The sequence below is a fragment of the Prionailurus bengalensis genome, chromosome C1, assembly GCF_016509475.1.
Source record: "Prionailurus bengalensis isolate Pbe53 chromosome C1, Fcat_Pben_1.1_paternal_pri, whole genome shotgun sequence".
Taxonomy (NCBI): domain Eukaryota; kingdom Metazoa; phylum Chordata; class Mammalia; order Carnivora; family Felidae; genus Prionailurus; species Prionailurus bengalensis.
In genome coordinates, this window is record NC_057345.1 from 10,783,961 (window position 1) to 10,811,318 (window position 27,358).

The 27,358-nt window shown below is 56.1% G+C and overlaps 1 protein-coding gene across 6 annotated transcripts in view; it reads left to right on the plus strand.

Moving 5' to 3' along the window:
• Positions 1-27,358, plus strand: part of KAZN (kazrin, periplakin interacting protein) — a 1,100,886-nt gene that overhangs the window by 934,213 nt on the left and 139,315 nt on the right. For all 6 annotated transcript variants that reach the window (XR_006296489.1, XM_043573804.1, XM_043573803.1 and 3 more), the window contains one exon: positions 17,765-17,956. Coding sequence is in view for 5 of the 6 variants with exons in the window: in XM_043573804.1 (XP_043429739.1) it covers positions 17,765-17,956 (192 nt within the window). In the remaining variant the exon portion in view is untranslated. The remainder of the gene's footprint in view (positions 1-17,764; positions 17,957-27,358) is intronic.

The window sequence follows — 27,358 nt, forward strand, 5'->3', positions numbered from 1 at the left end:
CTCCACCAATTCTGTATACCCCGGGGGCCCGTATCTCTTCTCCTTCCTCCTCGAGCAGCCGCGAGGGATCATACCCATTTCGGATGTGGCAGAAAAGGGGTCCCAACCTCAGGCCTGGGACATCCCAGGATTGGTGTTGGCGGATGGGAAGAAGGAAGAGAAAAGACATAGAGAAGTTCAGTTCAGGAGAGTAGGGCAAGGGGAGGCTGACTTCGATAAAACGTGCAGACCAACAGAAAGCCTCTGACCGGCTCCAGGCCGTTCACCTCCGGGGTCTCTGCTGTAACTTGCATTTGTTCTTCAAGCTGTGCACTGATTCTGCAGCAGCAGACCTGCTATTTTCCAGTTGGTGTCATTTTCTCTCCCGGGGGGGGGGGGTGGGGGGGGGTGGGCAGAGGCGGAAAGGGTATGGAAGAGAGAGACTTCAAGGAGAAGCGTGTGTGGTCTCGAAAGCACCTCTAGGCCAGAGAGCGTGGTCCTGTGCCGGGGAATGGGGGAGAGGGTGGCCTGATCTAAGGCATCCCTTGCCCTGGGCCCGTGCCCTGGGCCGGCTTCAGCTCCGGGGGCACTTCTTGGGCTTAGATCAGGAGTCAGGGCTCTGCCAGGTGCTGAGGTATATAACACGTGACTCCTGCCAGGAGGTGCTCCAGAAAGAGTTGGAAGGATGTTGTTCTATACGAGATTTCCTTGTCTGCGTCGGCAGGATCGTTTGTGTTCCTTCCAGGAAAGCAGCCTGGGGGTCGGTCACCCTTGGGGAAAATTCTGCATCGTCTCTTGGCCCTCCTGCTCCTTTTAAGGGGTGCTGGGACTCAGTCACGTGTTCCGTCGAAGCGGGTATGTGCCGTGCATGCGTGGGTGAGCGCGTGTGCGAGTGTATGGGGGAGGTGGGGGGTGGAGAGCCATGGGGTTTTTTTTTTTTCAATTTACATTTTTCGAATAGTTTTCTCCTCTGCTCTCCCGAGAGACAGCGTGCGGAATGGAATCAGCGTTTGACCTTTGCGAGACGTTGGTGGAGTGGGCCAGGCAGACGGGAAGGGGGGGGGGGGGACGTTTGGTGACAAGCTGGTGGCAGCTCAAAGCAGGAGTTCGAGTTGCATCTCTTTCCTTTTCAGTTCATAAACTGGAGAGAGTGAGGGTGGTGGGCAGCAAACAAGAGGGGGCTTCTTGTGCCCGGGCCTCTGGACTGGGATCACGTGGGCCACTCAGCTGGGCAGCCGGGAGCCCCACTCTGGAGACCTCTCAGCAGAGAATGTTCTGCCGGGGGGTCCGGGTCAGGAGTTTTCAGGAGAAGCCCCCCGGGGACCCAGACCAGGCGGCCAGGCGGGGGCTGGTCTCCGAACCGGAAGGCAGTGGCCCCCAGAAGGGGGAGGGAGCAAAAAGCACTGGCAGGAATGCGGCCGTCTGGCCTGTGCCGTGTCCCGTCCCTCTGTGTGTGGTCCCTGTACAGGGACAGCCACTCTTAATTCCCAGAGCCACCCTATAAGATAGGGACTGTGATTGCCCCATTTGACAGATGTGGGAACTGAGGCACAGGGAGGTTATGGAGTGGCTGGGACCCAGACCCAGACTGCCTCGCCACCGCGATGTTCCTAGCCACGTAGACCATGCTGCTCGTCGGTCGAGGTGCCCAGCAAGTATCTGTCAGAACCAAAAGGCAGACAGGCAGGTCCTGTGTTAGGGTCGAGTTTTCCTGTGGGGAAAGAAGTTCTGTTCACAGGCGTGGCAGTAACTCATTAGGGACTTGAGGTTGCCCTCCCCCCCAAATACCCCACATTTTTCTGTCTTGATTATATGTTTGGTGCATAGACCACACTGCTCAAACTCCCCAGGCGAAATTAAGGGTGTTTTTCTAATCCGTTTTGTTCAGTTTTAGTCGTGGAGGTTGTAGCCTGATGGGAGGAAGGACATGGTTGTGGGGGCCCCGGGTGGTGCCCCACTGTGAGATGCAGGAATCCATTACCGCGAAGGCCTCTGGAGACAGGCTGGACCACTCTGGGATTGTGGGTACCCCCAGCCCTTCAAACAGTGAGGCTTTGGGGGGAGGCTGGGAGGACAGGAGTGCATGCAGCAGCCCCGAGAGGCAAGGTTGCACCCAGGAGTCGGCACGGGTAGGGAGGGAGGGGGCTGGGGAAGGTCTGAGGGAGGCAGGAGCTGGGCCCAGGCCTCACGCACCCCAGACTCCCTGGGTGAACTGGTTGAGGAGCTCATCCTTGGGCCGAGGGGCTAATCCATGGGCCTTGGGCTGACTGCCCTTGCGAAGCACAATAAAACCTATCACTGTCATCTTCCCAGGGGATTAGGATGAGACACATAACAGAAGTGAGAGCACTTGGAAGAAGTTAAAAGTGCTATATTCAGCTTAGCAGTATCAGGCCAAAGCACATCATAGCCTTATTCGTGTGAAGACGCCATTTTGTTCCGGGCTAGGCAGAAGGCCTCCGTCTGGCCTCGCTAGCCGCTGTCCGTTCTGTGCTTGCTTTGGAGTTATGTTTGTCAGGACTGGGGGGAGGGGTGGTGTCCCCGTGGCACGTCAAAGAATGGAATCCTGGGAAGACATATTGCAGGGGGAGCCAGGCAATGCAGTGACCGGGGCCCGCGGCTTTGAGGTGTGGGCCCTGGGGCAGGCCCTTCGTCACCTGGAAAGCGGGCATCCTCCCACCCTCTGGGGTTGCTGGGAGGTTGCACGGGACGTGTGCCCGGCGTGCAGAGCTCCCCCTGTCCTTGGGGTGCTGAGCACGGCGCCTGGCCTTCGAGCTGCAGGTTGTTGAGGTCCGAGTAGGGCCTCCTGTGAACCAGCCCCCTGTGGCGTAGGCCTGCTCTTTCTCAGCCCGAGGTAATTTTTCAATTAACTCGATTGGCTGGAGACCCCGGCGCCCTTGGAGTGTGGGAAACCATCCCAGGCCGGAAGGGCCCTCCCCTCTGCCCCTAAGCTTGTGCTTGCTGGGGGAGGAGGGGGGAACTTGGCTTCCAGAGGGAGGATCCGATTTCACATTAGGACACCAGGATGTGATCCCAGTGCCCCTCTGAAAAATCCCAGATGGCGCCTTCTGGAAGCCCCAGCGGGCTCCACACTGGCGGCCAGCCGGCCCGCCCTCCTCGACCCCGGGCTCCAGGGGCTCCAGCGTGAGAGCCTCAAACAGTGCTCGTTACTGACTTTATTGCTGAACGGTTTAGAAAGGCCGCCCTCCCAGTTTTCATAAGTGAAACATTTAAAGTATGCGAAGCATATTTTATTTCTTCCTGGAGCAGCTGCTCGGTTGGGCTGGAGGATAATCAGGAGTGAGTTACACGGTGCTGCCCTGCTGTGCTCCAAGCTTCCGTGGCCTCCAGCACCTCCCACCAAGGGATGGGCCGCGAGGGCCCGGGTGGCCGGGGCCCAACTTGGCTTCTTCCTTTAACCCCCACCCCACGGGGCCAGCCGTCCTCTGTGATGGCATCAGAGCGGCCTGCCAGCGTTGCCGAGGGCTTGCGGGGTGCCGGGCACCTTCCTGCGACGTTTGATCCATTACTCCTAGAACGTCACGGCAGCCCTAGGCGATGGACACTGTCATTATCTCCGTTCCCCACATGAGGACAGAGAAGTGACCTGCAGGTCAAACAGCTTCTGAAAGGGCAGAGCCAGGATTTGATCGAGCACCTCCTAACCTTCGTGGCCAACATTTTGTGGGCGAGGACGTGGAGGGACGCAGAGGTCATGCCATAGCAGGAAACGCCCATCTTCGTTCGCCTTCTGGAGCCACCTTTGGATAGGGAGTCCTCTAGGCTTGCCGTCTTTGGGCCACTGTCTGGAGTTGGTTTAAATTTTTTTTTTTTAATTTTTAAAAAAGGTTTATTTTTGAGAGAGAGAGAGACAGAGCACGAGCAAGGGAGGGGCAGAGAGAGAGGGAGGGAGGGAGACACAGAATCCGAAGCAGGTTCCAGCCTCCGAACTGTCAGCACAGAGCCCAACACAGGGGGCTCTCGAACCCAAGAACCGTGAGATCATGACCTGAGCCGAAGTCCGGCACTTAACCGACTGAGCCACCCAGGCGCCCCTGGACTTGGTTTAAATTCTTCTGAATGCCCGGATCTGTTTGCGGTAGGGATCTGAAGATGCCGGGATTTCTGGCCCTCTATGCTCTTGTGGTGGCGACATTTAGGAGAGCCGTCGGCCGGGCCTGGTCGCCCACTTCTCGTCTCTGCATAATTGTTTACATCTGCGGGGGCCTCCGGCGTGCCTTACACATTTCGATGCATTTAACCCCTGAGTCGATGTCTGAGACTGGCTGAGCGCAGTGTTCCAGCCAAAGCATGTTTCCCGTTTGGCTTCTAGGTCATGGCAGCCAGTGGCCTAGCAGTCAAGGTCGTGGATTCCAGACACCTTCTTCTGGGCCTCAGTTTGCGTATGAAATGGGGCTAGAAAAGTTTTTTCTTCCCCCAGTCTTTGGCCGGGGGAACCAGGTCTGCTCTCTGACCAGTGTCTCAGGGAGCTTCTATCCACCCTGTGCATAATGGTAATGGGCGGAGAAGGAAGCTGGGAGGCAGGTGTTTGGCTGCTGACTCAGACTCGGGTGGGAAAGAAAGCAAGAGCTGGGCTGTCCCCTGCAGGGGCAAGGCCTCCTCAGTCAAGCTGGTTCCTCCCAGTTTGCAATGAGCTTTGTGCTCACTGCTTGGATGGGCTGTGTCCTGCATTGGTGGGTGTAACCCATATCACACCCTCTCCTCTATTTTTGCCTTTCACGTTTTGGTAATTTTTTTTAAAATGTTTATGTATTTTTGAGAGAGAGAAAGAGACAGAGCATGAGCAGGGGAGGGGCGGAGAGAGAGAGGGAGACACAGAATCGGAAGCAGGCTCCGGGCTCCGAGCCATCAGCACAGAGCCTGATGTGGGGCTCGAACCCACGAACTATGAGATCATGAACTGAACTGAAGTCGGATGCTCAACCCACTGAGCCACCCAGGTGCCCCTGGTAATTTTTTTTTTCCTGGGGGGTGGTGAAGAGGGAGGAGGGGTGTGAGGGGAGAGTCACATGGGGTGGGGGGAGAGGGAAACAGGCCATGCCACCCGGTGGTCACTGTCCTCTCCTGGATACATGCCTTTAGGAGCCAGGCCTTGGGGAGGAATGAAGCTCGCTTCAAGAGCCAAGGATGGGGGACCTAGACATTTTTCACCAAAGTTCAAAGAAAGGCACAATTCCTTCTCTGTGCTTGTTTGTCAGGCTCTTTGATCTGGCATTTAGCTCAAGAAATATGCACAGCATGGTATTTAGGGCTGGGAGCCTAGTCCAGCAGTCAAGGCCACGAGCTTTGCAGTCAGACAGACTTCGGAGTTGGGATCCAGCTGTGTGACCTGAGTCAGCTCTATGACCTTGAACGAGCCAGCTCACCTGTCCCGGCCTCTGGCTCTGCCTGTGCCAAAGGGGGGAGCACGCCAGCACCGCTCCCACAGGCTTGGCGGGAGAATTTGGTGGGCTGAGGCCCAGTGGCAGGCACATAGTCAGCATGCGAGCGGGAGCTGGAACCTGCAGGCGAAGGAAGGAGACCCATCGGCTGTGGGGTTGGTGCTCACCACCCCACCCCCAGGTGAGAAAAAAGGAGAAGGGCTGATTGGGGCAGGAAGGTCTGGAAACGGCCTTGAGGCAGAACTTGAAAAACGTGTGCCTTCCAGGGTTCAAGCCAGAGGGACTGTTGCCTGCAAAGGTAAGCTAGGCTTGAAGTACCCATGGGGGTAGGTGCTCACTGGTTTTGTGCGGGTGAATTGCCCATCCGGGTCCTGAAAGAGAGTGATAGCTTGGAGCGCTTAGCATATAGCGGGTGGCCTTTAAGTTTGTGGGGACGCTGAGTGTGCCCAGAAAGCGATCTCTGACAAAAGCAGTTTATCAGAATTCTTTTTCCAGTTACAAGAGCTAGAAAGCACAAGTGGAACCGGCTTAAGAATGTGTTTGCTCACGTCCAGGGCGTGTATCCCGGCTTCGCGTGTGGTGTGATCTAGGACACAGATATTATCTGAACCCAGTCTGTGTCTTGTTGGCGCTCCCCTCTCGGTGGCCGCGCGGCTGCCACCATCGCCAGGCCCCATCCTGATGCCGGCCAAAGCAGAGGGACGCGAGGTCCAGGCACCGGCTTTGATCGGAGTGGCTTGGGTCACGTGCCCCCATCCTGAGCCAATCACAGTGGCCGGAGTGATTCGGTGCTCTGATTGGCCAGACTGGGTCACATTGGCACCCCTGCAGCACAGGCTGGCTCTGCAAAGGGAAATCCAAGAGCGGTGTCAAGAAGATGGGGGGTAGGTGGGGGGGAGGGACGGTCAGTTATGTTATATTAGCGGGACGGAAATGCCTGCGGCCCGAGCCAGGAGGGGAGAATGAGCTTGGAAACGGCGGCAGGAGCCCGTGTTCCAGAAGAAGTGGTAGCTTTGTGGCTCAGCGTGGCAAGCGTGCTCAGATTCTTCCTTGTACCCAGAGGGTATCCCCGGGCGGCCGCCGTCAGCCCACCCGAGGCAGTGGACTGACTGGGGGCCCCAGCTCAGCTGCTTCTGATCCCCAGCGGAAAATGCGTTCAGCGAGGACTGGAGCAGGCGGTGTGTGAGTGCAGAGGAGAGGCTGGCTCCCTCTTCCCCCACCCCTCCTGCCCCGCAGGCAGATACCTGCCCGGCAAGCAGATAGCAGCGGGCTCCTAAAAGGCACCAAGGAGACCCGGGCACCGGGCTTTGGGACTGCGCGGTCGTGGCTGCCACGGCCCCTCAGGGACTTGGCCACCCAGGTGACAGGAGAATGCCTGCCTTTCCCACTCCCGGCCAGATGGCGCCTTTGGAGGCTCACATCCCTCCTGGAGCCAGAATAACTTGCTGAGTGATCTTTGCGGATCCCGGAGGACCCCAGGCTTCCTACCGGCTGTCAGTGCTATGGCAGCATTAAGCCATGGGCCGAGAAAGGCCACCGAGGATGCCCTTTCTGGGCTTGTTGCAACGGACACAAGAGGCGAGGACCTCACGCGGGGTAGGACAGGGATCAGGCCAAGCGGCCTGCAGGGAACACATTCTGCAGCCCCGATCCTCGGGCTTAGCTCTGCCTGAGAAGTAGGCAACCTGTGTGCTGGAGATGTGTGATTCCTCCACACCCCCAGGGTGTCTCTCCTTTTGAGCCTGTGACTGTCGATCTTCCAGGGCAGGGACCTGGTCTCCCTCACCGATGCCCGGCACGCACCATTGCTGAGTCAGTGCTTGGGGAAGGGGGGACAAGAGGCTGCAGACCCCTGTCCCTGGAGAGAATTGAATCTCCGGGGTGGGAACGACAGGCCCGTGGGCAACAAGACCACGCAGGGGGGGTTAGCCTGGCAGTCAGGGGCCCGAGCAGAGTCTGGCTAAACGGCGTGTTTATGGGCTGGCAGGTGCACTGAGCAGCCTCTACAGGAAGGATTAAACCACCTGAAGGATAAAAACAATCACTGTGAAATATGAGAAAAAGACAAAAGCAGTATCACCTGGGTGCCCGCGTCCCCCCCACGTATAGTAAGGATTACCAGGTGGCTCTCTCAGGCCTGGGAGCGGCCTGGGGCATGATACTGTTGGGAAGTGAGTGGCCGGGCGGCATCTGAGAATCTCCTCGTATTTGGCGAGTGCCGTACCCCCAAGGCTTCAGGTGTCGGGATCACATGACAAAGGCCCAGAGAACACGGAAATCTCCAGCAGACCGTAGTCACAGCTCTCCCCTGCCTTCCGCTTGGTCTGTTTCTGGCCTAGCGGGTATGTCTCCACGAGCAGGGGCGACCGAGGGAGGGACAGGAGAGTCTGTATGATGAACGGGGACAGAAGTGGTCCAGGAGGGCTGTTTACAGCTCCTAACGCAGGGACCAGGCAAGAGGAGAGCCTGGGCTGGCCCTGAAGGGGCCAACCAGGCCAAGCAACCAACGCTAAGGCTTGCTTTACCAGCCCTGGAGGTCCCCGGTGGCCCTCGGAGGCATGTCCCTGAGGCTGCTCTTCCCAGGCTACTGCTCTCCCAAGACCGCTCTCTCCAAAGGCAGATCGTTCCGTCCGAGACCAACCTGGCTGCATTTCCCTGTGGCACCCCGGTCGCTTACAGAGCTTTGGGGCCGCGTCTGGCACCAGGGGCCACTTTGCTGCTGCTGTCAGTGCCACCCCTGCTGCCCCGGGGCTGTCCAAATCCAGGGCTCCCAGCCCTGGGTTGGGTCAGGCAGCTTAACCAAGAGGCAGAGGTTCTGTGACCTTGGGCCTTTCAGATGGGGAAAGGCTGCAAACAGCGGTGACTGTGGAAGAGGATTTGAGGGCCGGGGGCACAACAGCAGGCCCTGCGAGGAAGCACAAGGTTTGTGCCTTCCTTGGGGGGCAGCTTGCAGTCTGGCAGGTGTGCCCCCAGGAGACGGGCAGGCAGAGGTTCTGTAGCCAGACCCCCTGGGTTTACCTGCATGTTCCCTGTGCCTGTTTCTGTAAAATGGGTATATCCCCAGGGTCATGGTGTGGATTGAGAATGAGAACCCTTCTGGAGGGCATGAGCAGCTCGGAGAGGTTATCACCACGATGAGATGATGCTCCTGAGTGCATTCAAGAACAGGGACTTCAAGAACAGCCCCGGGCGGCTCCCAGGCCTGAGAGGGTCCCAGGTAATCCTTACTGCAGGTGGGGAGGGGGTGGGCGCCTCAGGCACCCAGGTGATACAGCCTCCATCTTTTTCTCATATTTCACAGCACGTTGAACACACCTCTTCCTTGCCGGGTACTTCCCCCCGCCCCGCCTCCGCCCCCGCCCCGTCTCTCAGTGATTTGCCCGTAAGGATCCTTATACCTCAGTCTTCACGTTTTCGCCTTCTGAGGACAATCCTGTTGCTAGTTTATAGAACAAGCCCAACCGTAACAGCAAGAGCAGAAAGAGGGGCGCCTGGGGGGGCTCAGTCGGTGAAGCGTCCGACTTGATCTCGCAGTTTGTGAGTTTGAGGCCCGCGTCGGGCTCTGTGCTGACAACCTGAAACCTGCTTCAGATTCTGTGTGTGTGTGTGTGTGTGTGTGTGTGTGTGTCTGCCCCTCTCCCCACTCTCTCTCTCAAAAATGAATAAACACTTTTAAAAATTTTAGAAAATAGGGCACCTGGGTGGCTCAGTCGGTTGAGCGTCCGACTTCGGCTCAGGTCACCATCTCGCGGTTCGTGGGTTCGAGCCCCACGTCGGGCTCTGTGTGGACAGCTCGGAGCCCGGAGCCTGCTTCGGATTCTGTGTCTCCCCCTCTCTCTCTGCCCCGCCCCCTACTTGTGCTCTGTCTCTGTCTGTCTCTCAAAGATAAATAAACATTAAAAAAAAATTTTTAAAATAAACACAGAGTAGAAGGGCTTAAGCACTTACAGGCAGCGCTGGGCAAGTCCGTGGCAAGTGGCTTCAGAACCACTGACCTGGGCTTGACCCCAAGCACCCCCAGTGTCTCTGATGCTCCAGCGCGGTCACCATCGCCCTGTGCGGGGCGCCACGAGTGAGGCACCGGCGAGGCGAAGCCTGGCACCCGGCCCGCCAGCCGGCGCTCAGACTGGCCGCTCGGTCGGCCGTTGTCTGTGTGAGCAAGGGGGCCTGGGCCGGAGGGGACCCGCGGTGTGCTGCCATACGTCATGTGTCACCTGGAAGGGACCTCCGCCTGGCCAGGGGCAGCGTGGGGCCGTTCCCTAGGCATTTGGCTTCTCCCGTAGGGCGCGTGTAGCTCAAGTGCACCCCCCAGTGTCTCCTGGGACGCAGGCCTCACGTCAGGGAATAGAGGTCCGCCGCAGAACCTTCTGGGTTGGCGGGGGTTGGACGTCAGCCCCCCTCCGCCGAGGCCTGCTGGAGGGCACGGGACCGGTGGGCTCTGTACCCAGATTTGGGGAGAGGGGGGAGGGAACATAAAACTGAGCATTTGACGGAAAGTCTAAACTACGTTACTGCCGTATTTGGATTTTCTTTTGCCCGGGGTAGGATCTACGTACAGCGTGTAACACCTGTTATGTTACACAGTTGTTAAGTGGACCGTTGGAGGTTGGCGGGTTTGGACAGGCACGCGCTTGGCTGCTTGTCAGGGTGTCCACCCAGGGGCCGCCAGGGAGGGCCGCTTCCAGGCTGGACTCATTTGCGCAGCCTGGCCTCCGCCCAGAGCCCCTGCCCTCTCCTGCCTCCCCCGGCCCCCAGACCCGGGACTCGGCCTTCTCTGCCTCGTAATCCACCCTCTCGGGATGGGAGACTCACGGGTCAGGGCTCTGCAGTTGCTCAGGCCAAGGCCTTCCTTCGGGATATCAGGGAAGTTTGCCCTCTTCTAGAAGAATGATCGTGATGAGCTACACGTGACCCCTGTTAGAACCTTCCAGAATGTTTCCCCTTAGATGATTGCTTTGTTTAATGTTTACCACAGGCCTGGGAGACTGGTCTTGGCTCCATTTTCAGATAGGCTCGGAAGTCGCTTATTCAGAGGTCAATCAGCTTGGCAGTGGGGAAGCCGGGACTGAGCCCGGGCTGGCTGGCCCCAGACCTGCCCTTCCCACCTCTGCCTCGACGCTGCACCCAGCGCCTTTCTGCTGAGAGCCCAGCACTGGACCAGGCGCTGGATGTCGGGTGTGAGCAGAGCGGAGCCCCTGCCTTTGTGGACACGGCCAGGCGAGTTCCATGTGCACGTCTTTCTCCAGGAGCCGTATGGGGACCCAGGTCCAGGAGCACTGTGTGCGGAGCAGCTGTGTCTCTGTAGCCCAGTGCACTGTGGGAAATGAAAACAAGCTCATAGCCTGCTGGGGGGCGCAGCTGCCTCCACTGTCATCCACCAAGGAGAGTCTGCCTGGGCCCTGGGCTCCCTCTCGGTCACCCACAGATTTTGCCACCGTGCCCTGCAAGATAATACAGTGCGGAAGCTAAAACCGTGCGGGCCGGAGCTAAACCACCCACTTTGGCTCTGCTCTTTGCTCTGTGTGACCCTGGCCAGATCACCTGACTCCTGGGCCTCAACTTCCCCTTCTGTAAAATGGGGTGATGACGGTAGGACCTACGTCGCCGGGTATCGCGAGGAATAAACGAGGTAGGGCACGTTAAGTACTCACCACAGAGCCTGGAGCGCGTCGTGGGTGCACGAGGAGTGTTAGGAAAGGAACGGTTGTTGTTGGGATGCGCGGTAATTATAATATTGCTATTTAGACCTTTGACTTGGGAAAGCTGGGCTTGTAAACGTGCAGCTCACCCGGAGAACTTACTGGTGCTTGGTCCCCCACGGCCCCGTTCAGGCGGTTCTTGGGTGCGCCCTCCAGTCACAGAAAGTAACCCGCTTTCTTCTCTCCTTCCTCTCCTGTCCCTGCCCCTGCCCCTCTGAGCTCACAAAAGCTAAGCCTGGAAGAGGCTTCTCGCAACTGGGGGCTCGTCCCCAGGGCCAGGAGCCGCCACCTCCCTCGTGCACTGTGTGAATTCTGCCACAGCCCGCCCACCCCGCCCGCACTCCCTGCGCGCCACACCTGAGCTGCCCACGGGCACGGCTGAGGGGCCCTTAGCAGTGGCCTGAACTCAGACTCAGCCTGTAGCCTGGTTTGGCTTTGGTGGTAAGTCAGCTAGGAAATCAGAGGCTCTCCCGCCCCAGGCAGCCCTGCCTCGCTGATGCTGTTCCAGGTCCTGATGCGGGGGCAGGGCTGAGCTGCGCTGTCCAGGCCCCATCGTCTCTTCTCCTCTCTTGCTGTGTTCTTGGCCCTATGCCCACTGCCTCCTTGTTACAAGGTAGCTGCTGCAGCTCCAGCTACGAATCCACTTTCCAGACAAGAAGGTAGAGAAGTGGCACAACGCTTTTTTCTTTTTTTTAAGTTAGTTTAGTTTTGAGAGAGAGAAAGAGAGAGAGCAAGCAAGCAGGGAGGGGCAGAGAGAAAGGGAGAGAGAGGGAATCCCAAGCAGGCTCTATACTGTCAGCGTGGAGACCAGTGCGGGGCTCGAACTCGTGAACCGTGAGATAGTGACCTGCGCCGAAATCAAGAGTCTCACGCTTAACCGACTGAGCCACTCAGGCACCCCAGAGTCCCTTCTTGCTCTGGGTCACATGGACCACCCTAGCTGCAGGGGAGGCTGAGGAGTGGCTTTTTAAAAAAAAAAAACAAAAAAACACCAGGCACTCACTGCTCTTGATGACAAGAGGTCTGATGCCAGACAGAGAAGGGCAGGCCTGCCCTGGCTCCCTTTGCCACCTCTGAGTGGGTATGCCCCACCTCCAACCCAGGGGCAGCACCCCTGGAAATGGGCAGCTTCCCCTGGGGCAGGAAAGCCGCTGTCTCCCAGACAGCACTTACTTCCGGCTCCCTTGGCCCAAGAGCTCTGCTCAGTCCACGGCATTTCTGGCATCAGCCCTTTTCACCAAGGTCCTAGGGCACTGGAGTTGCCCGGCATTGGCAGAAGGGTGGACAGTGATCTTTCCTTTTTCTATTCTTGGGAAAGGGCCGGGATGGTTTCTCCATAAGCGGTGGTTCCTTCCTTAGCTCTCCCGGCCATTGGCAAAAGGCTCCTTCTGTCCGTGTGTCTGTGGGGCTGGGCTGGGCTGCATCAGATGCTTAATACTTCTCCCCTTTTCTTTCTCCACCTTGTGCCCTGTAGGTCAGCACTGAGCAGGAGCTCTCCGTGCAGTGAGGAGACTGGTCGCTGCGTGCTCTGTCCAACACCAGGGCCACTAGCAATGCACGTGCACTTGAAACCTGGCTAGCGTTAACTGAGGAGCTGAGTGATTCGTTTTAATTAATTTACACTTAAGTAGCTGCGTGCGGCTGGCGGCTGCCTTGCTGAGGAGCTCAACAGCTGTAGACTAGAGTGGGGACCCCCGTTCCCACCAAGGGAAGACGTGCGTAATCAGTAGCATTCATCTAGATTCGTGAAGCACGGGCACTGAGCTTGTGAAGGCCCAGAGAGGGACAGTGACTTGCCCGGGCTCACACAGCATTAGACAGCAGCTCCCCTGAGGCAGACAACCCAGCTCTTCCAACTCCAGCTTCGTCGCTGTTTCTGAGGAATGTGGTCAGTCCCTCGGCACAGAAGGGAAGAGGAGTTGTGGGATGGTGGCACGCAAGGTTCCCACCGCGCCGAGCACGTGTAAAAGCGCGTTACGTACAAGTCTCCTTTATTCCCACCACCCCCGCTTTACAGGTGAGGCATCGGAGGGCCAGAGACGGGAAGTGCCTGCCCGCGGCCCCAGAGCGCCTCCCCCACCATAGGCTGCGGTCTTGTGCGTCTCCCTGTGATTACAGTCCCGGGGTTGCCCAGAGTCTCTGCCTCTGGGAGGATCCAGGCTGTGCGCGATCTGGGTTTACACCCCCAGCCAGGGCGGGTGCAGTTGCTAAGCTCGGACAGGCCTCTCTCCTTCCACAAAGTTGTTTTTCCAGCCTGGTCTCCTAAGACTTGGCTCCCGCGGGTGCCCCGCCCTCCTGCTGCTTCAGGGCCTGGCCCAAGGGGTGTGGTGGTCAGGTGGCACCTGTTAGAAAGGGGAGCTCAGGAAAATTCCGCCTCCGTCACTGTTAGCCAAGGAGAAGGGCACCCAGCCACATCTTGCTCTCTGCTGTCACCTAAGCGCAGGGTGCAGGGAAGGCTGTGCCTGACCCTTCTTAGCCTCTCCCCCCTCCCTCCTCTGAGGTGCTCTGGCAAAGCCCTTTCTCGTGATCGCCCCGTATCGTTGGGCCAGAATCCCCGTGGATGGGAGTAAGGTTGCTGGGTGAAACGCAGCACGCCCAGCGAAATTTGAATTTCAGATAAGCCATGAATACATTTTAGCATAAATATGTCCCGTGTAATATTTAGGACAGGCTTATCCTAAAAAAATATTTGCTTATCTGGCATTCAAATAGAAGTGTGCATCTGGGCGGGGGGGGGGGGGTGGGGAGGGAGGGAGCACTGTTTGTTTTGTTTTGTTGTTCTAACTCTGGCAACCCCAAACAGATAGCATGTTGTAGCTTATGTGAGTCCTGAGACCCAGAGAGGTGATGGGGCTTGCCCAAGGTCACAGCAAGGTCCTGGTCGGGACTGGGTCTGAAGCCAGGCCTCTCTCTTACAGTTCTCCGGATCTGTGTAGATACAGTAGGCGACCTTAGTGGCCACTTCAGGGCCGTCTGACGAGGCCCAGAGTCACATCCCCAAGCAGACAAACAAAAGCAAACTTCTCTGCCACCTGTATGGTAATGTGAACACAGATGAGAACTCAGAGCACTCACTCGTACGTTACTCGGTGACTGCTGAGTGGGGACAGACCCTGGCAGGCTCAGGGGTTGGGAAGAAAGAGAATGTATCAGTCTGTTCTGGCTCCTGACAAAAATACGATAGACAGAGAGGCTTGTAAACGACAGACGTGTTCCTCACAGTCCTGGAGGCCGGAAACCCCAGATCCAGGCACTGGAAATTCAGCCTCTGGTGAGGACCCTCTTCCTGGTTTCTGGACAGCTCTCTGTTTGCTGTGTCTTCATGCAGTAGAAGGGACAAGGAAGCTCCCTGGGATCTCTTTTATAAGGGCACTAATCCCATTCATGAGGGCTCTATCCTCATGACCTAATTGCTTCCCAAAGACCCTACCTATACATACCATCACCCGTCAGGGTTCAACATGTGAATTTGGGGGGACGCAAACATTTAGTCTATGGCAGGGAGCGAGGATGAAAAGTCCAGCGTCTTGAGAACTGCTAGAGATGGGTCACAGAGGAGGGGTCAGGGTTAAGACCTTTTATGATCTGACCCTGGCATACGTCTCCAGGCTATCTTCTGCTCTTTCTCACCTTGTACCCATTTACCCCCCTCCACCCATCCATCCAGGGGCCTCTGCTTTCCAGCCTCCTAGGCTTTGCTCATGCTCTTCCCTCCGCTCGCCAGCCCTTACATCTTCCAAGGCCCATTTCAGTGTCCTTGTACCCCACGCACATGCAGCTCCTTGTGTTATGCCTACCCGTGTGTGCTGCTTCCACTCACCAGAGACTTCTTGAGGCCGAGGGTGTTCCCTTCTCCTCTCTGGACACCCTACACTGGGCCTGCGGTGTGGACAGCCTGCAGATGTTGGGCCAGAGCGAGGGGAGGGGAGCGGGCCCCCACAGCAAACCTCCTGCTTTGCGGTTTTGCCGAGAGTCTTGGACGGTCCCCAGCTTGTATTCGAGCCAGGCGATGGCCAGGTAGCCGGGCGCTCCCTTGCAGACGGCCCGTCTTCGCGGAGTGCGGGTTTGGGGTCCTTCAGCCCGTGCTCCCGGTGGGGTCTGGGAGTGCCAGCCTGAGGACGGGACCTGTCTGTGACATTCACCCAACGGTCCCCAGGGCCCGGAACGGTGTCTGCCATGGGGCAAATGCCCGTACACTTTCGTGGGCTTGACGGATGGGCCGAGGGAGTCAAGGCGACTGTCAGTGCGTCACCGCACGCTGTTCGGGGCACCTCCGACCCCGCAGCAAGTGGGACGGAGCGGTGGGGCTCGAACTCCCGAAGCACGAGACCATGACCTGAGCTGAGGTCTGATGCCTCGCCGACTGAGCCACCCAGACTCACCCCTGGATGAGTCTGTATCTTCGGGACCGAAAGGTGGCCTGCGGGAGGTCGGAGAGGGCCGCCAAGGCCGCTGCCTAGCGGCTCGACCGTGGGAGCGCGGCCGGGAGGGTTTTCCGCAGGGAGTGAGGTTCTGCGCTCTGCATCTCAAGGGGGCCCTCAGGCTTCTGTGGGGAGACGAGGTGGGCGGAGGAGGAGCTGGGAGGGCCGGGGCATCCCCCCTCGCACACGTGGCCGCCGAACCCAGGAGGCCTCAGGGAGGGTGGTAAGAGGGGGACAAGGGACAGGCCGGAGTCAAAGCCACCTTTTCGCAAAGCCTCTGGTGGTGGAGGGACCTCACGTTCTTGAGGCCTTAGCTCTGCTTCCCCTCGCCTGCCCCGTGCCCCGTGCCTGGCTCTGCCCTGCTCGCCTTGACCCCAGGACCCCCGAGGACTGCAGGTCACAGTGTTGCAGAATGCCGGGCGCCCATAGAGGGTGAGACGTCTAGGTTGATGAGGGCCACTGCCTCGCCAGTATTGAGCACTTCCTGTGTGCCCCCAGCATGTCCCGGACCAGGCCCATGCCATGCTGGGGGGCGGGGGGGAGGGGGGACGCCTTCTGTGTCACAGTCCGATGAGGGTGAGATCCATCTGGGGGGGGGGGGGGGCATCTGAGGCTCGAGGGGGAAGGGACTCGCTCACGGCCACATGCCTCTCTGGAGCCAAACCGGAGACCCAGTGACCCCAGAGCTGTGCCCCAGCCGTGACCCTCCCAGGCAGGGACGGCACCCCCAGTCCACGGCAGCGTGAGACCTGGCGAGAGGGCCTCCCTGAGGAGGTGGCGCGGGGGGAGGGCCTGTGCGGCGGAGAGGAAGCAGCCGCAGCGAGAACAAGGGGAAAAGGGCCCTCTGGGTGGAGGCCGCTGCAGGGACACAGGCCCTGAAACCGGGGACGACTTGGCATGTTGCAAAGAGAGGGACCGGGGTGGCAGGGGGGCGGGAAGGAGGGGGCGCCGTGCGTGAGTTCAGGGCCGTGTTGTCAAGGGCCGGCTCCCATGAAGAATTCAAAGTCTCCCCCGGGGCGGCTCGACCCGGCGGCTGGGTCAGTTGAGCATCCGACTTCCGGCCGGGTCTCGATGTCTTGGTTCGTGAGGTCGAGCCCCACGTGGGGCTCGCTGCTGTCCGCGCACAGCCCGCTTCGGATCCTCTGTCCCCCTCCCTCCCGCGCCCCAAAAAGAAAGAAACATCCCAAAACAACGTTTTTTAATCTTCTTTTACAAAACCATGGGGTGAGCACCCCGACCACGAGGCTGGCTCCCTCCCAGGGTGCGGCAGGGGCGCGGGCGGCCCAGTGAGGCTGCTTGACCCTGCCTCCCGCACCCTCCGCGGCTCGGGGTCTGCTGCTGCTCAGGCGAGCGGGCCCGGGTGCGAGGGTATCCGTCCACCTGCAGGGCTGAGCTGGCCTGCAGACTCACGGGGGCCTCCCAAGGCCCCCGCCCCCCGAGGGACACCACGTTCTCGCCCTCGTGGGTACGCGGTCGGGTTTGGGTGGCGTGGAAACCCCCGCCCCTGGTGTCACCGCCGTCGGCGCCCGCTTGGCCCCGTTCTCCCGCACGTTCAGCCGTGAATGCCGAAGTCCTGTGTCTGCACGGTGCTGGGTTCCCGGAGACCCCGTGTTCCGCGCCACCCGTCGAGTGTGCCTTTCGGGGACTGTTCCCTGAGCGTCAGACTGGGAGCTCAGGCCCTGGAGTTGGCCACGTCTGGGTTCGAATCCCAGCTCTGCTACCTGCTGACTTTCTGACCTTGGGGAGTTACTTAATCTCTCCGAGCCTCAACTCCCTAATCTGTGAAGTGGGGGCGAGGCTGGTAGCCGCCTCAGGAGGGTTTTTTTTTGGTGGGATTAAATGAGATAGAGCATCTAAAGGTCAACGCGGCAGGCTGCAGGCTCGTGGCCGGAATCCTGCCTCCTGTCGGCTCTTCGTCCTCATGCATGTTCCTGCCTTTTGGAGGGAAGACGATGTCGGCCGTCGGAGTGGACGCTCTCAGTGCCGAGACGGCAGCACCAGAGAGCCCTAGAGAATGTGGCAGGGGGTGAGGGGGGCTCCCACCAGGCCTGCTCTGCAGGTGGACATGGGGCGCAGGGCTGGGGCAGGGGCTCTTGGAACAAAGCCAGTGGCTTTGAGGTTTTTCTTCCCAGCACACACGTAGGAAGGGCCTCGAATGCAGAGCAAACAGGAAAAGCCAAAGCACCTTGGAAGTGTCCCCAGAGAAAGTGAGCGAGCACGAGCCAGTGTCCCCTGCCTCTAACCGTGTGCCCTTCTCCCCTAGTGCTCCTGCGGGAAGAAGTGTCCCGGCTCCAGGAGGAAGTCCACCTTCTCCGCCAGATGAAGGAGATGTTGACGAAGGACCTGGAGGAGTCGCAGGGTGGCAAGTCCTCCGAGGTCCTGTCAGCCACCGAGCTCAGGGTCCAGCTGGCCCAGAAGGAGCAGGAGCTAGCCAGAGCCAAAGAAGCCTTGCAGGGTAAGTGACTAGTCGGTGGCAGTTCCCTCCCTTCCCTCGCCTGGGGCTCAGGCTTGGGCCACAGGGGCGCCGAGGAGCCGGGGTCCTGCCTCTGCAGGGGGGAGTGGCGCGGCCACGGGGGTCTCCCAGCGCCTAGACCCCCAGCTGAGGCCGCCCTGTCCCCTTTTCAGTAGATGTCTGCCTGTCGCAGTGTCGGAGGCTTATGTCACTCCCTCCTCTGGGTGACCGCCACCTGCTCTCCATAGTGGCCGTCCAGGCTCACCTCCTTCTGAGGCGTGAACGGCAGGCGGGCGTCTCTGCTAGATCAGGATGTGGACCCAGCAGCTGGGTCTCCTCTTTCCCGCCATTCTCGAGGTCCTTAAGCACCTCCCCTCACGGGACGGTGTAGATGCGCTGAATCCTGTGCTGGAGGAGGCGTCTGTCCACCACGTTCGCTCTCGTTCAACGTGGCGGTCTCTCGGGGGGCTCGGGGCCCTTCTCCCGTGGTCGGCCTGGAGGGGGCTCCCCTCTGAGAAGTGCGGTGTCCAGTGTTCTCTCCGAGGAGACGAGAGAGGAGGTGGGAGAGAGTGGGGTGCTTTCTGGCTGAGCCGGGCCACCTGCAAGCACCACGCGGCCAGCCAGAAGCCGCTTTAGGGAAGGAGGAAACCAGCGGTCCCACGTGTGCAGCCCGCTCTCCCTAGAGCTGGCCTGGGACACTAGCGGCTGGCATACCCATCACTCCTGGGGGCCACCTGCCCGCGCTCTTTGGGGCTTGGGAGGGGTCTCAAAAGGTTATTCAAGCAAGGTTGAGAGTCATCCTCTAATAGTGCGCGGAGACCTCGGACCCGTAACCCAGGGCAAGAAAATGGCTTTTGGGGCTTCCTGGATTCTCTGGAGGCCCCCTTACTGTCTCTGATTCTCCTGGGCAGGGCCGGGGCGGGGGTGGGAAGCAGTAAAACTTGGCAACCTGCTTTCCACGTGCCATTTTACTAGAATGATAAATACCCTGAAAACTTCATTTTTGAAGCCAAAGCGGTTTTATTACTTAGGTTGAATTCAGGCTGCTATAGCAAAGACATTCCAAAACAGAGTGGCTTAAAGAATCTGTCTCTGTCTTCCATAACCACCAAGCGGAGCATTTTAGGCTGCAGGGTATCTCTGCTCTCCTTCGGCCTGGGGGAGATCCAGGGAAAGAGTCAAAATCGAGGGGCAGACGTTCCCTTTGGCAAGAGCTTGGTGATAACGGCCATGCCCGCCTTCAGGGAGAGCTGGGGAATGTCGGGTCTACCTGGGCGTCCTGGCCCACCCACTGGGCTAACTGGGAGGGAAGCAGGGGCGGGGAAGGTGGGTTTTGCAGGCCAGTCAGTCGGCTCTGTCGTAGTGGGTTTCCCTGCCCGGAGCTGGGCTGTGAGCAGCAGAACATTGGCACACTGGCCAAGCAGGCTGTCTGTCCAGCGTCCCACTAATGTCCCCCAGGAAGTCTGGAGAATCATCTTTGAGGGTGCACAGCCCCCTGTGAATTCTTTTCAGCAATACGTGTTACTCATAAAGACAGGTGAACCATTTCCTGCTGGGGTAGTGCTTCTGGTGGGGCCACTCAGTGTTCCGGGTGGTGTCTTCAGGCCAGAGGAGGCTGGTGGGATGTGCTGTGATCCAGCCGATGCTGGGCGATTGGGAAGTCATCGTGCCGGGCACATACGCATTTGCTGTCTGTGCAGCCATCCAGGAGTCTGGGCAGATCTGTGCAAGCTTCGAGCTTCCGGGGGTCTCCTGACATCACTCCTTTCTCAGGATGGAGACTCCAGTCACGGGAAATCTCCCTGAGGAAGTGCCTCGGGGCCTCGGGCTGGGCGAGCTGGTGTCCTTTGGTCTCCCTGAGTGCTATGACCCTGTGGAGAGTTGGGACTACCTTGGACGCAGTCCCAGCCACCTTTGCCAGTATTTATTCCAGGGAGGGGAAGCCTGCTTTCCATGTCCTTGACCAGGGAAAGAATTCTCACCCATATTTGCCCTTCTGGACCCGTCTGGGGATGGGGGGGTGGTGGGGGCAAATCCTCTCTAAGTTGTTTCTCGGTCCAAAGGAATGGGCAGGGGGCTAAGCAGAAGCTCATTTACCCACAATTCCCCAGCTCATGGGACAGACAGTCTGCCCTCTCCAGACCTCGTTCCTGGTCTGAGGACTGAGGCGATGTCTGTGAGGGTGGAGAGCTGCCTGTTAAGATGTGCGTGCTTGGGACGCCTGGGTGGCTCAGTTGGTTAGGCGTCCCGACTTCGGCTCAGGTCACGATCTCCCGATTCACGGGTTCGAGCCCCACGTCGGGCTCTCTGCTGTCAGCGAGGAGCCTGCTTCGGATCCTCTGTCTCCCTCTCTCTGCCCCTCCCCTACTTGTCCTCTCTCTCTCTCTCTCTCTCCCTCTCTCTCTCTCTCTCTCTCTCTCTCAAAAATAAATAAACATTTATATATTATGTAAACATTAAAAAACATTATCTTTGTAACTCTGTGCTGTAAGGTGTCTTATCCATCACCAGAAGTCACGCACAGGCGCGGAGATCTGCCGGAGGGAGTGGCTCCCTTGTCAACAGCAATCTCAACAACAAGGGCTTGTCAGTATTCATGACAGGAAAGCCTTCTGAAAGCACACCTACTGTGTGCCAGCACTGGATCTGTCCCTCACCCCAACCCTACCAGGGGGTATCAACCCCCTTTCCCAGATGGAGACACCTGAATGAGGTTCAGAATGGTTAAGTAACTTGGTCAAGGTTATAGAGCTAATCACAAGCAGAGTCAGAAACTTTCCCCTGCAGGAGCATTCCTCTTCTTCCCTCTGGGGAATTCAGTCCAAGTGGACGAGAGCAACAGGAGGCCTTCGTAGCTCAGGAAAGGGGACGGCAGACTCTGGAGTCAGATCTGGGCTTGAATCCCAGCTCTTCCTAACTTATTAGCTGCGTGACCTCGGGCAAATTCCCTAACCTCTCTGAACTATATAGTTTTCTTGCGGAGGGTAACAAAACCAAAGCTGTTTCTCTTATAATTGGGGCCAATAATAGTAGCTACTTCAAAGGAAGAGGACAAGATCACTTGTCATCAGGATTAAGTGAGATATAAAGTGCTTGGCCCAGTGCCTAGTACTGTTAGCGCAAATACTTAGTGATTACCGGACGAGAGGGGGCTTGGCACACCTCGGATCTGCCTGAAGATGTTGGTCCCCTGATTCCCGTTAGGGGTGGCCCAGACCTTAGACCCCCCTGAGCCCACCGAAGCTCAAGGCCGCGGTGGTTCCCAAAAGCAGTGGGCACCTTCAGCCAGCCCAAGCAGCCTGCCCGGCCTTCTCCAAAGTCATAAATAAGACACTTTCTCCCCAGCCACAGCACGTGGTGAGTAAATTGCAGACAGATGTGGGCAGAAGGAGGCTGGAGCATGAAAAGGGATTTATATGCCCATAATGAGGAGAATGAGAATAAATGTGCAAAGCAAGTAAGCAGCAGATGTTGGGTGACGCTTGTTAACAGCCGGTGTCCCTGCAGTGGGAAAACACAAAGCCCCCAAAGACTTCCACCCTGGCAGTTCCCTGCCTACCTGCCCCCGTCTTTGCCTGGGGGTTGGATGAGACCAGAATTTTCCAGAAGGTGAGAGGATGAGGAACTCAAGCAAACACCAGAAGCACCAGCCCGGGGTTCCAATGCCAAAGCAAAGCAAAGGGCCACGTTCGGGGAGAACAGGGTTTAGAAGATTCCTTGGTTCCTTTGGGGATGAATCTGGAATGTCAGGTTTAGGAGTTCAGTCTCGCTGTGCGTGTAAAGGCAGAAGTCGAGAATGATCGTTCAACAAAGAATGGCATTATTGGGTGTTTAAACATAACCGGGGTCCTCCAGCCCTACAGGTGCAGTGAGCTTGTGGCTCATGGGGCCCCTTTGGGGTGTCTGTCAATTTCCCCAGCCTCCCCCTCTCAGTTCCATTGATTCCCCCTGAGAATCAAGGCATTACAGAAACATGACCATGAAAATTTGCTTCTGCCCTTTTTTAATGGTGTGTCGAGTGTGTTGAGTGTTTTCTCGCAATAAATACTCTTTGAAAACATAATTTGTAATGACTACGTAATGTTCTAGCAAATGGAGGCCCCATAATTTAGCCACTTCCTGATTATTGGACACATGAGTTGTTTCCACTTTTTTCTCTTTGTTTTTGCCATTATATACCGCTGCACTAAAGATCTCGGTTTGTAAATCAGTTTATTTTCTTAAGACAACATTTCTCAAACTTCCTGGTCTCCAGACCACTTTACACTCTTTACAAAATTGAGGACCCAAAGAGGTCTTTTTAAAAAAATTTTTTTTGTAAATGTGTATTTATTTTTGAGAGAGAGAGAGAGACAGAGCTCGAGCAGGGGAGGGGCAGAGAGAGAGGGAGACACAGAATCCGAAGCAGGCTCCAGGCTCTGAGCTGTCAGCACAGAGCCCAATGCGGGGCTCAAACTCATGAACTACGAGATCATGACCTGACCCAAAGTCGACACTTAACCAACTGAGCCACCCAGGTGCCCCAAAGGAGCTCTTATTTATGTGGTTTAGTTCTGTAGGTGTTTACCATTCTAGAAATTAAAGCTGAGAACCTGTTTAAGTCTCCGATGATTTATTTTTAAACAACAGCAGTGAAACCATTACGTGTTAACATAAATTTAAAATTTTTAATGAAAAATACTTATATTTTCCCAAACAAAGCTACTTGAGTGAGGAGAGCAGCAGCGTTTTACATTTTTGCAAAAGCTTTTTAACATCAGACTTTCCAGAAGACTGCCAAATTCTCATACCTGCTCCTTCAGCCAGGCTACGGTGATTTGTCGTTTGAGTTGAGTATCTGGCAGCAAACAGATAATATTGGAAAAGGGAGGAGGGTATTAATTGCCTTATGAGGTGATTGTAGGTATTAGTAAATTTGTTGGCATACTAAAACTCACTAGATAGTAGTATCTGAGAGATTTGCTGCTGTGTGCAATCTCAGACTTTCTCTGGTGAGGGTTTTGTGTTCTGTAGCAGTCAACATAGCCATTGGCCTCGTCTGCCCTTTGAAGGGATACTGTACCACACACGATTTTTTAGCATCTACTATTGATCACTTTTTAAAAAATAAATGTTTATTCATTTTTGAGGGAGAGAGCATGAGCAGAGTGGGGGCAGAGAGAAAGGGGGACAGAAGATCTGAAGTGGGCTCTGCACTGGCAGCAGTGAGCCCGATGTGGGGCTCAAACTCACGAACCGTGCGATCATGAGTTGAGTTGGTGGACACTCAACCCACTGAGCCATCCAGGCGCTCCTACCATTGATCACTTGAGCAATGCATCACCTGAATGCTCAGTGATGACATACTTCATTATCCATCACCAAAAAGTCACATTTGTTAACATCACCACTCATCTCATCAGAAAAGTCTTTAAGTCTTGAGAAGCTGTTGGCATGGTGGCACATCACATCTGCCGAAATTCTCACTTTTGTTTGAGAGCTCAAATTTTATCATCGACAACCAATATGGTCAGTTGTTTCTTAGAAGGAACAGGCTCACTTAGTTCATTTGTGGACTTAGTAGTTTGCCAGGTACCTCGGTTAATACATTAGTCACTTGTCTGTCAAGTACACGTGGTATTCTATGGCAAAAGTGGCTAGTTTAGCTTGCAACTCAAATGGTCATGCAAATGTCTTTCGTCAAGATAGCCTTTGTTCTTTGGTATGCAGCAAAAGAGCTTTCAATGTACCTCCATTTAAAAAAAAATATGTACTCAGGGATCAAGTTTTAATAAAATTAATAATTCTTACTGCTTCATCAAGGACATTGGGAAGCAAAACTGTGCCCTCCCCGTTTGTTTGTTTGTTCTTTCAAGAACAAGCGCATGGTGTCAAGAACATAACGACTAATATGGTTTGATGCCTCTGCCTGGATTTCTGCTAAGATGGTCAGCATTTTTCTCTGCGTTGCTTTCGTACCAATGGTGAAAATACACAGTAAAAAAGGCAAACAGCATCATAGCATTATTATGAAAATAGTTTTCCTCATGGATCCCCTGAAATGATATTGCTGGTGGTAGTGGCGACAGCTAGCATTTCTGAGCAATGTGTTTATGCTACATACTCCAGAACTTGAGCTCATTTAGTCTTCCCAACAAGCCCAGGAGGTGCGCCGTGAGTGTTCCAGGAGTATGTGCAGTACCTGGTTCGAGCCAGGTTTGGACTTCAGCAGGGTGGACTTCTGCCCTTAGGGGATGCTGGCAGGGACAGAGAGGGTACTCATGCAGGGGAAACAGCTTGAGCAGAGGCAGGAAGACCAGCCTGTGTGTGGGCTGGGAAGGGAAGCCCCGTGTCAAGGCTTTGCAGGAGGGAGGTGGTAAGAGATGATCGTGGAGAACCTCGGGGGGCATGCTCAGAAGTTAGGGGACCGGGGAAGTTTGGGGCAGGAGACAATATCAGAAGTGGGGTATTCTAGTGTGTCCCCATGTCCGTTTCCCACCCTTTCCCAGCCTTTGCCATCTCCTCTCTCGCTCTCAGGCATGAGGACATACACACGTGTGATTATGTACATATGGTTCCTGGGTCACCTCCTTTCTCTCCTCCAAGCCCTGGTTCAGCCTCTGCTTCCTCCAGAAATCTTCCTGGACCTTCTCTGTCTGGTAGTTCAGGGCCGTGGTGGTCAGGATCATGCCCCCACCCCAGAATGCCTGCATCCTAATTCATAGAACCTGTGAATATGTTAGGTTATGTAGCAAAGGGGAATCAAGGTTGTTAATTAGATGTCCTTGAGATGGGGGGTTCCCCAGGGTTCTCCAGTGAGCCCAGTGTAATCACAAGGGTCTTCCGAAGTAGAAGAGGAGGCAGCAGGAAGGTAAGAAAGAGGGAAGGAAGTGTGATGACAGAACAGAGACTCAGTGTGAGGATTTCAACCCCATTGCTGGCTTTGTAGACGGAGGCAGGGGCCACGAGCCAAAGAATGGGGGGGCACCTATAGAGGCTGGAAACGGCCAGGAAACGGACTCTCCCTGAGAGCCTCCAGAAGGAACGTTTCCTAGATTTTAGCCCCCAAGACCCATTGCAGATTTCTGACTCGAGAACTAGAAGACAATAAATACGTATGGTTTTAAGCTACTAAATTTGTAGTAGTTTGTTAGAGCAGGAGGAGGAAGCTGAGAAGGACCTCTCCTCCCTGTACTTCTCAGCCCCAGATGCTGATCCCTGTCAGGACTTAGCATGTAGTGAGGGACGTCGGTTTCCTATCTGGGTTGCTGCCTGCCAGGCTCCCGCAGGTCACGGCACCCAGCACAGAGCTGGCCTCGTTAGCTCAACCAAGCAGGTAACCATCAAGTGAGGAGAAACGATGCCTGAGTTTCTCCTCTTCCGCAGGAGTAAGGCCTGTTGGGACCTTTTCCCGGCCTCAGAATGGGGCCTTTTCCTTTCCTTGCCTTGGACCAAGCTCTTCGAAGGAACTGAGCCTTATTGAGTTTACTTATTCAACAAACTGAAAACCTCCCCACACTAGGATCTGTGCTGATGGCTCAGAATTCAGGGGCAAATCGGACCCCGGTCCTGCCCAGAACCAGTGACGTGCCTAGAACCCACAAAACACTCAGTGCAAGTTAGTTGAATAATATTTTTCTTTCAATGCAGCCAGACCTGTAGATAAGCGTGTGTGCCACAGATATTCCTGCTTCGGAAAGTTCTAGGTTACAGAGACTGTCTTAGACCTGGGGCAGGAGGGGACACCGGTGCCCTTTACATTCCCAGTAGGCGTGGCCGTGCCCTGGCTGCCATTGCAAATGTAACCAGGCCTGCAGACGGTGGGGTGCAGTAGGGTAGAATGGTGTGTCATCGATGCCGGGATGGCTCTGCCCCCCTGCTTCCTCACACACACATCCTTGTCTCCCCAGCGCCATGTGGGTTGGAAAAGCAACCTGACGTTTCCTGCTTCCCTTCCCACGTGCACACTCCATGCTCTGTTTCGTGCCTTCCTCCAAAGACGTGTTCATCCTCTGGGCACCTCATCACCCTGGATTGAATGTGTGTGTTCCTCTTCCGGAAGTCGTGTGCACAACACTAACACATCTCTTGGGCCCCAGATCCAGCCTGGTGGCCATTGGGGCTCCTGCAGGGGGCACACCCGGAGCCAGCGCCTCTGACCCACAGCCCCGACACGGAAGCCTCTTAGCTGCTGAGTCTTAGGACTTAGCGGAAGTTTCCAGAGAGTTTCAACTCTACAAAAGGAAGACAAAAGGTCTTCCTAAGAGACTACTGACCACTGTTAACTATTGTTAACAGAGTTGAAGGCATCTTAGGCTCCAAATTTGATCCAGTTGAAAATCATTTATGGTCAGGCGGAAGAAGTGCCCAGAACCTTTGCTGTTCTGTTGCAGCGGTTGGCTGGGCCATTTGTCTCCAGGGGTTTTGCTGTTTCACACGGTGGCTGGATTCCTAAAAAGGGCACAAGCCCGAATGCACGAGTAATTAAAAAATTATAATAAATAAATAAATATTTATACATATAAGTATTTAAATTTATTAAATAAATACTAAATAACATATTAAAAATAAATTCTTGTGTCTGAGATGTGCAGAAATGCTGCAGAGTCCCTGTGTCCCCACCTTCCTTCATTGTCAGCGTCATAGCCTATCTGGAACGGTACACAGGCACTTTACAAGCCATTTTATTTTTATTTCTTTACCTTTTTAATGTTTTATTTATTTTTGAGAAAGAGAGTACAGGAGGGGGAGGGACAGAGACCCAGAATCCGAAGCAGGCTCCGGGCCCTGAGCTGTCAGCACAGAGCCCGACGCGGGGCTTGATCTTGTGAACCGCGAGATCCTGACCTGAGCCGAAGTCAGATGCTGAACCGACTGAGCCGCCCAGTGGACCCAGAAGTCCTTTTTACGAGTCATGTTTGCTGATGTCTCATTGGCCAGAGCACGTCACGTGGCCATGCCCAGCCTCACGTCGGGTGGGGACTCCACCGGGCTGTGGATATAGAGAGGTGGGCTCCTTGCAGCTGCTTCTGTGGATCTGCCCCAGAGAGCATTGTAAATGGAATCATTTCCAGACTCTGCCCTCGGGTCGGGGCCCTGGTGACTGACAACGTATTGCAGCCACTTTGCCCCTTTGGCTGTTTTGCTTTTTATCAGTCTCTGTACCTGAGGGACTGATGTCCTCGTCTGCGGGTTTTCACACTGAGTCGTCCCCTCTGTGAGTTGGAAAGTCAGTCCGCCCTGAATCTCCACCACCCCTTCCCCAACAAGGGCCCTTCTGACTGTTGTCCCACACTTCGGGTTCAATTCTCAGTAGATTTTACTACAGTTAGTGTTCTAGTTATGGAAATCTTCCATCTATTCTGAGAAAAACCGAAAGACTCGTTTGTTTGGAAATTCACAGACACCCTCTTGGACTCACCCCTG